Consider the following 13,320-nt stretch of genomic DNA (forward strand, 5'->3'; position numbering starts at 1 on the left):
CTTCGCTTCACGCTTTTAGGCTAAAGCAAACTTGGATAAGACCAAACAGACACTGGAGAAAGAAAATTCTGAGCTGGCTAATGAAGTCAGGAGCCTGAATCAGGCCAAACAAGATGTGGAGCACAAAAAGAAGAAGCTGGAAGTACAACTGCAAGAGTTACAGTCCAAGTACACAGATGGAGAGCGTGTTCGGACAGAACTCAATGAAAGAGTTCATAAACTACAGGTAAGGGGGAGTCTGACCTTTCACTGTGACACCTTGGACTTGAGTAGACCAGTTAAGCCAAGTTCATTTAGAGTACACCTGGAGGAATCCTGGCTCTCTTGACTTCAGCTGGAATGCTCCTTGTCATCTGTAGGGCTCCTACCTCAGCTATCATGCTGTTAAACAGTTAGAACGCTGTTTCATGGAAGTGACAGCTCTTAGTCTCACGGTCTCCCTGTACACGTCTGTAATGCCACCACTGTTCCAGAGACAGCACTGCACGTTTTTAAAAGATTCTTTCTGTTCATTTGTTGTAGGGTGGTGGGGAACACCAATAGGAATGTGGCTTCTGGAAATGGATCAAACAACTATTAATCTTATAAGATGTACTCAGAGAAATGACAGGGAAAGGAGAATGCTTACTTATTTACAATTTAGTTCCTAATAACAAATTAACTAAAGATAATTTAAGATGACTCTTTGGTAGATTTGCAGTGCCTAGCAATACTGACCAAGCATGTTCTTACAACTTTTTTCAGAGTAGCAGTAAGCTTTTCTTTTTTATTTTAAGTTAATGGATAATGAAGAAAATATAATCAAAATGCATCAGCTTCTCTCAAACTTAAGAGAAAGGAAAATACAGGAAAATCCCCATTCATCTTTGCAAGTCACTGGAAAGTGAATGAAAAACGGGAGCTGTATTTTCAGCATCTGTGTCGTTCATGTAAACAACGATATTTCTCACAACTGAATTCCTGAAAATACTGCCTGTTGTTGTGGTATATACAATATATTAGTATTGTCTTATGATTAGGAACAGGCTATGATATTTGATAGTAATATGATACTAAGGTATACTCTAGACAAAACCAGCATTACAACTTGGGGTCTTAATGTACAGGTCACAAAGATGACGTTCAGACACTGCAGATTTTGTATGTAGGATTTAGTTCTATGGGACTTAAATCCCATATACTGTCCAGAAAAATTGTGGCAAAGTTTATGGCTCTCCTATGAATTCCAGTTGAGCTAGAAACACCTTTAGTGCTTGAGGTGACCCAAGAAGCATAGAAGCAGATTCAGAATCCAATCAAACATTAAGACTTCAACGTATTCCTTTAACTTTAGTTTGCTCTAGATTGAAGTTGTGCAAAAAAACTGAGCGTTGTCACTTTGGTCTCCCATAGATTGAGGTTGAAAATGTTACTGGTTTGCTCAACGAAGCAGAAAGCAAGACAATCAAATTGACCAAAGATGTTGCAACCTTAGGATCTCAGCTACAAGACACACAGGTAAAACTATATCCAGTAAAAGCTCACCTACAGTAATTATAAATACACTATAAATGACCTAAACTAATGACCAACTTGTTGGTTGATGTGGTAACTACAGGAGCTGCTTCAGGAAGAAACACGGCAGAAGCTAAATGTGTCTACCAAGCTTCGTCAGTTGGAAGATGAAAAGAACAGCTTGCAGGAGCAATTGGATGAAGAAGTAGAAGCAAAACAAAATCTGGAGAGACATATTTCAACGCTTACGATACAGGTATCAGTGCTATATAAATCACTAGCTCCATCACTGAGTTTTGTAATTCCACAGGTTTCAGGTTTGTAGAACTATCCTGATAAAGCATATGGACCTTCAGTGAGTAGTGCTGATAGCCCAGATGGCATCAGTGAGGCTCTACAATGGAGCCAGCACTCTTCCTCTAGGTATATATGCAACACAGGTCCCAAGAGAGTCTTGCACAGTAGGCCTGAATGTGCATACTAGGCCTGTAGTCTGCCTCATTTTATAAAGGATGAGTAATGGGTAACTGTAAGTAGCCTCACATGGGTCAAATGATAGATTTCTTGATCTTGGTTGTCTCTTAGTCACCTTCTCTGCCAAGCTTTTTTGTCGCTTGCTATAAAGATTTGTTCTCTAAATTCAAATTTCAGCTCTCCGACTCTAAGAAGAAGCTACAGGAATTTTCTGCCACAGTAGAAACTATGGAAGAAGGTAAAAAGAAACTTCAGCGAGAAATCGAAAGTCTCACGCAACAGTTTGAAGAAAAGGCTGCTTCTTATGACAAACTGGAAAAAACCAAGAACAGACTCCAGCAGGAGCTGGATGACCTGGTGGTGGACTTAGATAACCAACGTCAGCTGGTCTCCAACCTTGAGAAGAAGCAGAAGAAGTTTGATCAGGTGTGAATTTAAAATTCTCCCTTGCTATGTTATCACCTAACTTTTCTGGGACTCAGAAGGAATCCACTGGCACAAAGAAAGATCAAAAATCTTTTGACCCTCATCTAAAAGATCAGGGTCAAAAAATAAAGTAGGATTGAACTAAACATACCATATAGTGGTTAATTAGCATTTATATACATTGATCAAAATGCGGGTTTCTCTCTGTCATTAACAACTGATAAGACCGTTTCAATAGAAAATACATTCTACTAATGAATTCCTTTTTATAGATGCTGGCTGAAGAGAAAAACATCTCTTCAAAATATGCAGACGAAAGGGACAGGGCAGAAGCTGAAGCAAGAGAAAAGGAAACAAAGGCTCTGTCATTGGCGCGGGCGCTTGAAGAGGCTTTGGAAGCCAAAGAAGAACTGGAGAGAACAAACAAAATGTTGAAAGCTGAAATGGAAGATCTTGTTAGCTCCAAAGATGATGTCGGCAAGAATGTAAGTTTTGGGCTCAGAACAATATCCACGGTAACTTAAAATAGCAGCTAACAAACAGATAGTTGTTTTCAGTGTGGGGAGTTCTCTGTAGCACACAAAACCTTTCAACAAGATCAGATATTTTGTGCAAAATTCAAATTTTATTCTATTTGTACCCAAACCTTCAAGAGACTTGGCAAAGTAACTGTAAGTGACTTTTATTCTTAATATGGCTTCAAGTTTGAAGATTCTTCTAAGATTGGAAAAAGGGATTCTAAATCATTTATTTATTAAGCAACTTTAAAGTTGTAAACTCTGCAATCTCATAATCACATTTGAGTTTGCCACCAGCCTAACATGTACTTGTACAGCTGCAGCAAATTTCCACTGATACATTGCCAATCGTTTATTTTATTACAGTGAGATGACAGTATCACTTTTAATACTGACTAAACTCAGTGATGATACTTGACTGATTAAAAATGAAAGTTTGAGATTCAAGGTCTCCCAGTTTATTTTAAGACAGATTTTCAAGTGTACAGAAAACGCTGGTTTACTACTTACACTGCAATTTACCTCATTCATTGTCCATAGCTGATGTTTTCAAATGGCCTATAATGCAAATAAGCTGTGTTTAAGTGAAATTATTTTTATTTCTTATAACAAATCTATGAATTTCTCATTGCTTAAAAAGGTCCACGAATTGGAGAAGTCTAAACGGACCCTTGAACAGCAAGTAGAAGAGATGAAGACACAATTAGAAGAGCTAGAGGATGAGCTACAGGCTGCTGAAGATGCCAAACTCAGGTTGGAAGTTAACATGCAAGCCATGAAAAGCCAGTTTGAAAGAGATCTACAGGCCAGAGATGAACAGAATGAGGAGAAGAGAAGACAACTCCTTAAACAGGTATCATTCTTTGTTATTGCATTTGTAAATATCTCAACAAAACAGATGAAAGTCCCCAGCCTTGTGCCTATACTAAAGCACTTTACTGTAATAATAAGGAAACATTATATTTCCTTGTGCTTGGCAAATAAAAACTACATGTTGGCTATTGCACTAAAAAAAGCACAAAATTGCATAGCAGTATTACATTTTTCCTGTTTCAGTAGCAGATGCACAATGTCCAACAGAAAACAGATGTAGCAATTCAACCCTACAATCAATATAGTATAAAACATGAATTATTTCTAGCACAGTAAGGAGAATTTTCCCTGTGTTCTCAGTGCAAGTGAAAAAAGACACCAACTAATATATCCATTTGCCTTCTCAATGTATCTATTCTTCTGTACATTTATTTGCCTTCTCAAGGTATGCTGAGTGGATACAAAAGCACTGGAAATGAACACAGACAGGACAGAACCTATTATGTAGATATGTAGAATATAGATATATACTAGTATGTATAGTAGTGTGACAGCAAGGACAAATACTGTAGCTGTCAGATTTTCACAAGTACAGAACCTATATTGCTGACTCCTTTGAACAGCCTTCAATTTTTGAACAAAATGTAAATATTTTAATGGCTAGTGATACCACAATTAACAGTGATATAGAGGACTGTATAGATTACCCAGAATTATACAGAGTGTTTAAAAGCTCTTGAGGACTTTTCTAATCTTGTCTTCTTTAATGATCAGCTCCATGAATATGAAACGGAACTGGAAGACGAGCGAAAGCAACGTGCCCTGGCAGCTGCAGCCAAAAAGAAGTTGGAGATTGATGTCAAAGATCTAGAAAGCCAAGCTGATTCTGCTAACAAAGCTCGGGAAGAAGCCATCAAGCAACTTCGCAAATTACAAGTATGTACAACGCACAAATACAGTTGTCTTTTCTGCTGCTGTCTTTTGTACTGACACAACATGAAAGTTTGGTGACATCTGTGAACATGATACTTGTTACAGGTGATAGGTTAGACAGGGACTTTTAACTAACCTACCAGAACCAAGTATCTGTACTGTAATGTTCAATATGAATGAAAAAGAAAACTTTACAAGGCAAACCATGAAAACCTTAAATGTCATCATTACAGAGAGCTTCCAACATTCTCTAACCAACACCCATCTGCTATTAACTTACTGATTTGAAGAAAAACATATTCCAATGTAGAGAAAGGGCCACGGGATAAAGCCTACTATAAGAATTCAATCCTGGTTCTAAGAGTCAGTACAAAAGATTCTTCAGAAATCATGCAATTTCTGAATATCTTCATATTTATACTGTGCATCTCCATATCTACTGTTCTGTCATATGCTGACAACTAAACAATGAAAGCAGACGTATTTGCAAAGATTAAAATCACACACATACTCAAACATTCCAGGGAAATGAGGACAACAGGCATTACAAAAGTCACAGTGTGCAAGAGGAAGCATCACTCTTCTTGGAATAGCATTTCAGACCCTTCCAACACGTGCTAGCTGATCTCTCCAAAAAACATCATTTAATCAGGCATTATGACTACGTAAATGTGTGTCTTCTAGTCTGTGTAAATTTCTTTCTACTGAAATTGTAATAAAGCCAGACAAAAATAAATCTGTTTTTCTTTTCAAAAAGGCTCAGATGAAAGACTACCAACGAGAGCTGGATGATGCACGGGCTGCCAGAGAAGAAATATTTGCTACAGCCAGAGAGAATGAGAAGAAAGCAAAGAGCCTGGAAGCAGAACTCATCCAGCTTCAAGAGGTAAAGTAAAAAACTTCTAAAGCAATATAAAGCAGAGTACACAGGATGTTCAGTAGCAAAACAGAACTGTAGTGAAACAATGTAAGTGCTACAATAGTTACAGATGGAAAGCTATAAGCAGAACTTGCTACAAGTTACGTGTGTTCCATGCACTCCAACAGTTGTCAAATATACATCTGAACATAACCAGACTAAACTGAAAAAAACACCTTGGAAAAAAGCACAGTTCATCAGATCTAAAGGAAAATTATCTGTATGATTCAACACAAATTGTTCTCAGTATCTATAAGTTCCTGAATGAATTAATTATTCCTGTATATATTAAATGGAAATCTTTTTGTCTAAAATTAATAGAAAGCAGGCTGACAGTCTGGGGAAAGTGTATTTTGTCATACTTCCCTAGGATTTATGATATAATAATTTATTCCATTAACTGGACAACCCAGCATACACTAGTTTCAGAAAATTCATGGTTGTCTAACTGAACACTTGCTCATTTCTTTATTATGCTTCCTTTTCCTTTACTCCTAGGACCTGGCTGCTGCAGAAAGAGCTCGCAAACAAGCAGATCTGGAGAAAGAAGAGATGGCAGAGGAACTTGCAAGTGCTTCTTCTGGAAGGTAGGAATAGTCTGGATGACTCACAAAGCTATAAACATGCTGCTGAACATTGCCCGGCTGCCAGGTAGGCCTGTCCCAACAGCCAACCAGGCTTGACAACACAACATGCATGTCTGACCAGTTTCATGATCTGCTTTTCTTTTCTTTGTGAATTATAGGCAGTTCCTAATAGTTTCAAACACATTCAACTCATCAGAGCCATAACAACATACTTCTTAAACTTACAGGACAAGCCTTCAGGATGAGAAACGGCGCCTAGAGGCAAGAATTGCCCAACTGGAGGAAGAGCTAGAAGAGGAGCACAGCAACATAGAGGCAATGGGTGATCGCATGAGGAAAGCAGTACAGCAGGTAGAGTTCATTTCAGCATGTGTGTCCCTGTTTGCATTTGTGAAAGCTATTTGTGGTTCTGAATAAATATTTGGAGAACTGCCACCATGAATCACCACCTGTCATTTCCCTGAAAGTACACATTTTTGACAGCATCCATTTTCACCCTTTCAGGCTGAGCAGCTGAACAACGAGCTGGCAACAGAGCGTTCAACTGCACAGAAGAATGAAAATGCCAGGCAGCAACTGGAGAGGCAGAACAAAGAGCTAAAGAGTAAACTGCAAGAGATGGAGGGAGCTGTGAAGTCCAAATTCAAGAGCACAATTGCTGCTCTGGAGGCCAAAATTGCATCTCTTGAAGAGCAGTTGGAACAGGAAGCCAGGTACATGGAATTCCAGATGGTACAGCTATCCATTTATTGTTCCAGTTAATCAGTCAAATTAAACAAAAGCATATAGGATTTATATCATTGGGCTCTCAGTGCCATTAATATTTGGTGAAGTCTCTCATCCACTTAACATTTCTTAGAGACACAGCCATTAATTGGAGTTATTCCAGATTCTGAGTAGAACCATTTTATTGCTGAAAAGTTCTACTGGTATCAAAGGCAAGGATCTGTTCCCCTGCCTTGCCGTATGCCCCTGCCAGATTCTCTGTTATATACTGTGCCATTTGTAGGACTGTTTCTTGAGGAAATCAACTCATGCTTGAGCACATCTCCATATCCCTGGAGCACCTTAGCATATAGCAAAGATGCATACTTGATTTGAACAGAAGAACACAACCTTTAAGTTTTGCTTAGAATTCATCTATGAAATTCAGTAAGGCCTTTAACACACTGTTCCTTGGTGCCACATTCCCGAGGCAGGTGAGAACTACAGAACTTCTACATCATCAAATGTTGCATTGTCATTTGCAGAGAGAAGCAGGCTGCAGCCAAGACATTGCGCCAGAAGGACAAGAAGCTCAAGGATGCATTGCTGCAGGTGGAGGACGAGAGAAAGCAAGCAGAGCAGTACAAAGATCAGGTATCAGAATATGGCATAAGGGTCTTAGCCTGGGGCACAGGGATTTTCAGGTTTTACCCCAAGAAAAGAATATTCCACGTTCCACCTTGAAGAATATTCTGTGCTGGGAGAGCTATACAGCACTCTGCTAAAGGACTTGACAATCTGATTCTTCTTTCATGCTGAGACAAGTGTTAAAGTCCTTGCCCATCAACCAGCTGCAACAGTCTGACTTCACACAGTGATACATAGGACTCTGCACAACATCCCTTTTGGTACACAAATGGAGACCATGATCAAATTTTGTCCCACACTGAAAAGTTTAACTTCACATAAAACACACCAACTTGAAAATCAGAAATGCAGAGGTAGGACTGTGCAGTAAAAGGAACAAGTAGTTTCCAAATACAGTGTCCATTAGCAAAATGAACTCCCATAAAGTAACATTATTTTTACATTTTTAGATTTTAAGCTTTCACCTTTGATTCAGGTCAGGTCATGTTTCTGTAAAACTGAATTCAGGTCATTATTTCTGTAAAATATGAAATTAAAATGAGGAATCTAAAGCTATCAGACCTGTTTTGACTTAAAGAATTATTCTAAATTTTTCACGTAGGCCGAGAAGGGCAACCTACGACTCAAGCAACTGAAAAGGCAGCTGGAGGAGGCTGAGGAAGAGTCTCAGCGTATCAACGCAAACCGCAGGAAGCTGCAGAGAGAGCTGGATGAAGCTACTGAGAGTAACGAAGCCCTGGGCCGGGAGGTTGCAGCACTGAAGAGCAAGCTAAGGTAGAGTGCCTTTGTTTGGAATAGCTGTTCCCACTCAGTGACAACCTTGAAATTTAGAACTAAATTAGAAATGTAGAAAAAAGATCTACTTGAGTAACAAACAGACACTGATTATACTGCAAAATTACTCCTTGTATTAGCTTGGCAGATGCAACAAAAGGCCAAAATCAGAAGGTGAAATGCATTTCATAAACTGAAGCAGTCTCAGGATTTCAGCTGTGAGATGAACAACTGTGATAACATGGCACAGACTTACCTCTTTTTCTAACTGAAACTCCTATTGGCTTAAATAGGAACAGAATTAGACTTGGTTGCTTTAGAAAATACCCTTATTGCTGTATATATTTATTCTTACAGTTACAAATACAGTTAGAAATGCTCGTGCTTTTCACACTCTCATACCTGCACAACTCACGCACAATGACTGTAATCAGTCTTGCACAACTCCACGGGCAGCAAAAGGCAAAGCACATTATGTGACTCTTATCCAAAAGTCTCTTTGGACTTCACCCTTCCTTATTCAGTGTCATTAGACCAAGGAAAGATCAAAATGTCCCTCCGTATTTTCTTATTAAGCTAAACTAAGTTAGTTAAAACTAACTGGGAATAAGATAAAGCTGTGATCAGCCCGCTACATACCTGAGTTTTCCTGCACTTGTTGGGTCTGAAAGCTCCAAGTCACTGAAATACAGGATGACTTAAATTATAGGAAGGTGCTGAATCTGCATCATCATGCTGTGAAATTTTGTTTTCTACCGAAAACCAAAGGTATTTCAGATGAAACTAACGCACCTGCCTAGTTGTGTTCTTGAAGCTGTTGTTCAGGTTTGCCAGTAACATGCGTGAACCTCCAGATATGAATACTTCCTTCAAAGTGAAGGATTAGGGATGTGGTGGCCTTTTCCATTAGCACCATCTTGGGTGGTGCATGCTCCTGGCTGCTTAACAAAGGAGCAGCTGCATCCAGTCCCTTTTACACAGAAAAGCGTTTTTACATAGAATAGCACAGTTGATCTTTGTCTGATCCAAATGTAATGTCATTGGCTGTAATGTACTTTGTTTAATTATTTAAAAGTAATCTACCTACCTCTGATCATGACCATGTGCTTAGTATAACTGCCCGGGACTCTTTATCTCTGTTTCAGAGGGACACAGGAACCTTCGCATGACTAAGCAGGTACCATGCCTTCAACTTTGCAGCTAGCTTGTGTTGCACAAATTTCCATTTTCTTTGGCCCAAGTAAAAATTATGTGAGGTTTCTGCAAACTGTGAAGGCTTGGATATCTTGGCATTAATAATTTTTTTTCAAAAGAGACAAATATTACAATAAGCTAGCTACCGTCAGCTGTTCATCAGTGATACATCTTTCTTACAAGTAGGTTATGTACTGTTGTAGACTTACCAATGTTGCATTCTCACCTCTTATAAACTCTACCAACAGAGTACCTAATAAAGTACTCTGACATTTTCTGCATGAAAATTGTCTTTTTTGCACCTATTTACAGCCAAAAAAAGAAAATCTGCAAATCAAATACACCATTAATTAGTAAAATTGATTAAAAGCACTAATGAATATGAATCATCACAGCATGTTAAGTGTTTCACAGTATTTCTTATGCATACTGTAATGTTGATTTTAAGGTAAGACCCTATCTAATTCACATGAGATTTGCAAAGGTCTTATTTGCATGTGATTTATTACACATTGGTGGCATCCAATCACAGAGAGAAGAGGAAATCTTGCCATTCGTTATGTAGCATTCTGTGCCTGTGTCGCTTACAAATAGCTATTACTAAGGCTTTTAGAGCTGTTTTGCAGCCATTACTTGCTTGTCTACTGTATGTTGCTTGTCTACTATTACTGAAATGTAAAGCACAGACATCAGAATTAATATGAACACTGTAACGTAGCACAGCATTATGTTATACTTCATCACATTCTCTAGAGATAGGAATAACACCTGCTGTTGCAAAAATTGAAGAGCTACTGCCTTGTAATATTTGTATATCTCTTATTTTAAATATGCTGGATTTCGCTGTGAATACACAAATATTTAAAGAAGATGTCTTGTCCTTGCATGTGCCTTTTAGTCAGGCTGATCTTCCCAATCAGGCTGTTATTCAAGCACCACTCCATTAGCACTTGTTCAAAGATAGACAAAATAGATGCTAAGCAAAACACTAATGCTTAGGGCTTGCCTCAGCTGTACACATTACTCTAAAGGCATTGATGCAAATGACCACAAGAACATTATCAAAGACATGAACCTGTTTTAGATTAACAGATTTAAACAAAAAGTATCTATAAACAGGTCCAATACTAGTTTGAAGGGTGTTCACTTTTCTGTAGCCAAGACTTACTACAAGAAGTGGGTAGACTTCCTATTACTCTCTACCAGTCCCATGTTCTTTTATAGCACTTCAGTGAACTACCACAGCATAAAAACGTCATTTGACAAATGATTCATAATTAAGTTCAGATAGCAAGAGTCCAAGAGGGGTAAAGAGCTCTTCCTCGTGAAGACTGAGACCTTCAGTGATAAGAACTAACAAATTTACTGACCTAAACTACTGAACTAAAACGTAGGGACAAATACTTGGCATCATAAAGTAGTAGACTCTGCTGTTTTACTCTGTCAGCCATGGCAGGGTAGAAATTAATTACCCTTCTGTTCAATACATGCCATTGGCACCAGAAGTAGTTCTAAGAGCAGAACTTCAATGAAGCATTATTTACAGCTAGTTGCTTGTTCACATCACAATTAGTCTACCTTAAATGGTAGAACTGATTAAACACACACACACAAAAAAAAAGGCAACAGACTACACGTCTCAAGGAGTTCCACCTTGGAAATACAGGTTTGTACCTCTGAAATAACTTAGTCCAGCCAATGCTCTTACCTACTTCCCTAGTATGCAACAGTGAATTTGGGGCTTGAATAGCTGCTTCAGAAAGGATGACAGTGGCTTAGTCTTTTGCAAGGACAAGACAAGCCTTTAAATATTTCTGCATGATTGCTGTACCCAAAAGCGCAGAGTTGGATGTATTTTAACACCAAATTAGTAATTTTGGCCAAACATTCAGTGATCATGAAAATATTTTGTCGCTTATGTCTGTGGTCTCAAGCCTTGACAAAGGTTTGCTTAATGAGGAGCAAGTGAGAGGCCATGTTACAAAACTCCACTGTTTTGTAACACACTAGCAATGGAGGCCAAGAAGAGACAAACATCTTCTGGCTCACTTGCTCACACCTCCCAGAAAATTAACCTTGAGGACCAAAGTGCTCCTAGCTTGGGCTGTGTCTATGGAATACATGGGAAGGGGAGGGAAGGGAAAGGAAGAGGGGATAGGAGGAAAAAAAGCATTTTCTCCAAGCTCTTCTGTAAAACACTCTGCTGAGTGTCAGCATGTGAGTTAAGACAGTTTGAAAGCACACTGATGGCTTCCTCTCCCCATTGTGGAAAAGGTTGGAGCTACTCCCAGCCTAGGATGCCATACATGTCACAGCACCTGTGGTGCTCTAAGCAACACAGCCTTTGCAGAGAGGGACTGTGGGCTCAAAAATGCCTCCTGTCATCCACAGCACTACAGTCCCTGGCTTTCAGTACCTGTTGAGTTTATTCAGACTGCAGGTCAGAAATTCGGTATGAGATTTCTGTATCTCCTTGATCTTCTAAAAGCATTGGCAATGCTCCCCTGATGATGCAGGGACAAGCAACCCACTTTCCAATCCCTTCTAAGCACAATCAGTTGCAGTCCCTACAGGGGAAAACAGTAAAATGAAAGGAAGAGTAGGAGATCTGTGGCAGATAAGACAATTCAGAGTGGAGCTTTAAGCACAAGAACAGGAATCCCAGCACAGTTCAAAGGAACTGGGAGTCTGAACCTGTCTATAAACTAGCCTTAGATGGTACAGAACAGAAAGCTTTATTAGGTGCCCACAGCTCTTGGCTGTTTTGCATTTAAAAACTCAGGCCCACAGGTACTGTTACAAAACTCTACACTTATTTGTGAGAACTGCAAATGACCTAACATCTAATTTTATTTTTTATTTACTTACTACAGGAGGGGAAATGAGCCAACATCTTTTGCCCCACCCCGCCGATCTGGAGGCAGAAGAGTAATTGAGAATGCAACAGATGGAGGTGAAGAAGAAATTGATGGAAGAGATGGAGATTTCAATGGAAAAGCCAGTGAATAAACACGCTTAAAAATTGCACTGCAGTAAGGGGAAGGAGGATGATATTTAGCACTGTTTAAGTCTACTCTTAGTGTCAAGGTCACACACACCCACTCCTCTGATGATGATAAAAAGCACAACTGCCTTGTCTCTAATGTATAGATTGATGTTGAAAGTACTCCAAAACTTTTACCATGAAGTGTGTTTGAAAAGTTTTGTTTTAAATTCAGAGTATTTCACCAAGAATCGTCCAGAAAGAAAGTTCCAATAGCTCAGACAATTTAAGTCCCAGTGAACTAAAGTTTACAAAGGATTTGTAAGACTGTTGCAGGGGAAAAAAAGGCATTGGTCAGTTAATCTTTCCTTAAACTTTCATTTTGTCTTAAGTATTCAATATAACTTTTTTTTTCCTGGTTACTACACCCCTGATGCACCATTCACAAGGTGAAAGTGCCTTTTTAATCACTTACTGAAAAATAAAATATCATTTGTTCAAATTAAGTCAAATGTTACAGTTTTATATGCACCATGGATGTGCTTACACACTAATAAAAGTCTATAAAAAAACACTCCAATATTCTTGTGTGCAGGTGTCACTTGGGTGCAACACAACATGCTGGAAGGGAATGGGATACAATGGAACATGTTTACTACTCATACTTTTTAGGAAAGGTCAACTATTATCAGTTTTTCATTCTGGTTATTTTCTAAGTAACTGCTTTTGAAGGAATAAAATAATATGTACACATCTAGCTGAACGAAAAATGACATGAAGCACTTGGGACAGGTTTGGCTACCACATGGAGACATGGTGCTAAGAAACCCTAGGATGGATCTAAGGACATAC

The 13,320-nt window shown here is 38.8% G+C and overlaps 1 protein-coding gene across 4 annotated transcripts in view; it reads left to right on the forward strand.

The window, feature by feature from the left end:
• The window catches only part of MYH11 (myosin heavy chain 11), a 60,033-nt gene extending 46,985 nt beyond the window's left edge, over nt 1-13,048 (forward strand). For 2 of the 4 annotated variants that reach the window (XM_084536745.1, XM_084536746.1), the window contains 14 exons: nt 20-226; nt 1,393-1,497; nt 1,598-1,750; nt 2,146-2,394; nt 2,667-2,879; nt 3,553-3,765; nt 4,500-4,661; nt 5,416-5,544; nt 6,076-6,164; nt 6,392-6,515; nt 6,669-6,877; nt 7,415-7,523; nt 8,119-8,291; nt 12,359-13,048. In XM_084536745.1, coding sequence (XP_084392871.1) covers nt 20-226; nt 1,393-1,497; nt 1,598-1,750; nt 2,146-2,394; nt 2,667-2,879; nt 3,553-3,765; nt 4,500-4,661; nt 5,416-5,544; nt 6,076-6,164; nt 6,392-6,515; nt 6,669-6,877; nt 7,415-7,523; nt 8,119-8,291; nt 12,359-12,494 — 2,271 coding nt within the window. In that variant the 3' untranslated portion in view covers nt 12,495-13,048. Of the gene's footprint in view, nt 1-19; nt 227-1,392; nt 1,498-1,597; nt 1,751-2,145; nt 2,395-2,666; nt 2,880-3,552; nt 3,766-4,499; nt 4,662-5,415; nt 5,545-6,075; nt 6,165-6,391; nt 6,516-6,668; nt 6,878-7,414; nt 7,524-8,118; nt 8,292-9,436; nt 9,469-12,358 lie in introns of all 4 variants that reach the window. The other 2 variants (XM_084536747.1, XM_084536748.1) reach the window with 2 other exon arrangements.
• The last annotated feature ends 272 nt before the right edge of the window (nt 13,049-13,320 follow it).

This window comes from Aythya ferina, assembly GCF_964211825.1.
Source record: "Aythya ferina genome assembly, chromosome: 15".
Lineage (NCBI taxonomy): Eukaryota > Metazoa > Chordata > Aves > Anseriformes > Anatidae > Aythya > Aythya ferina.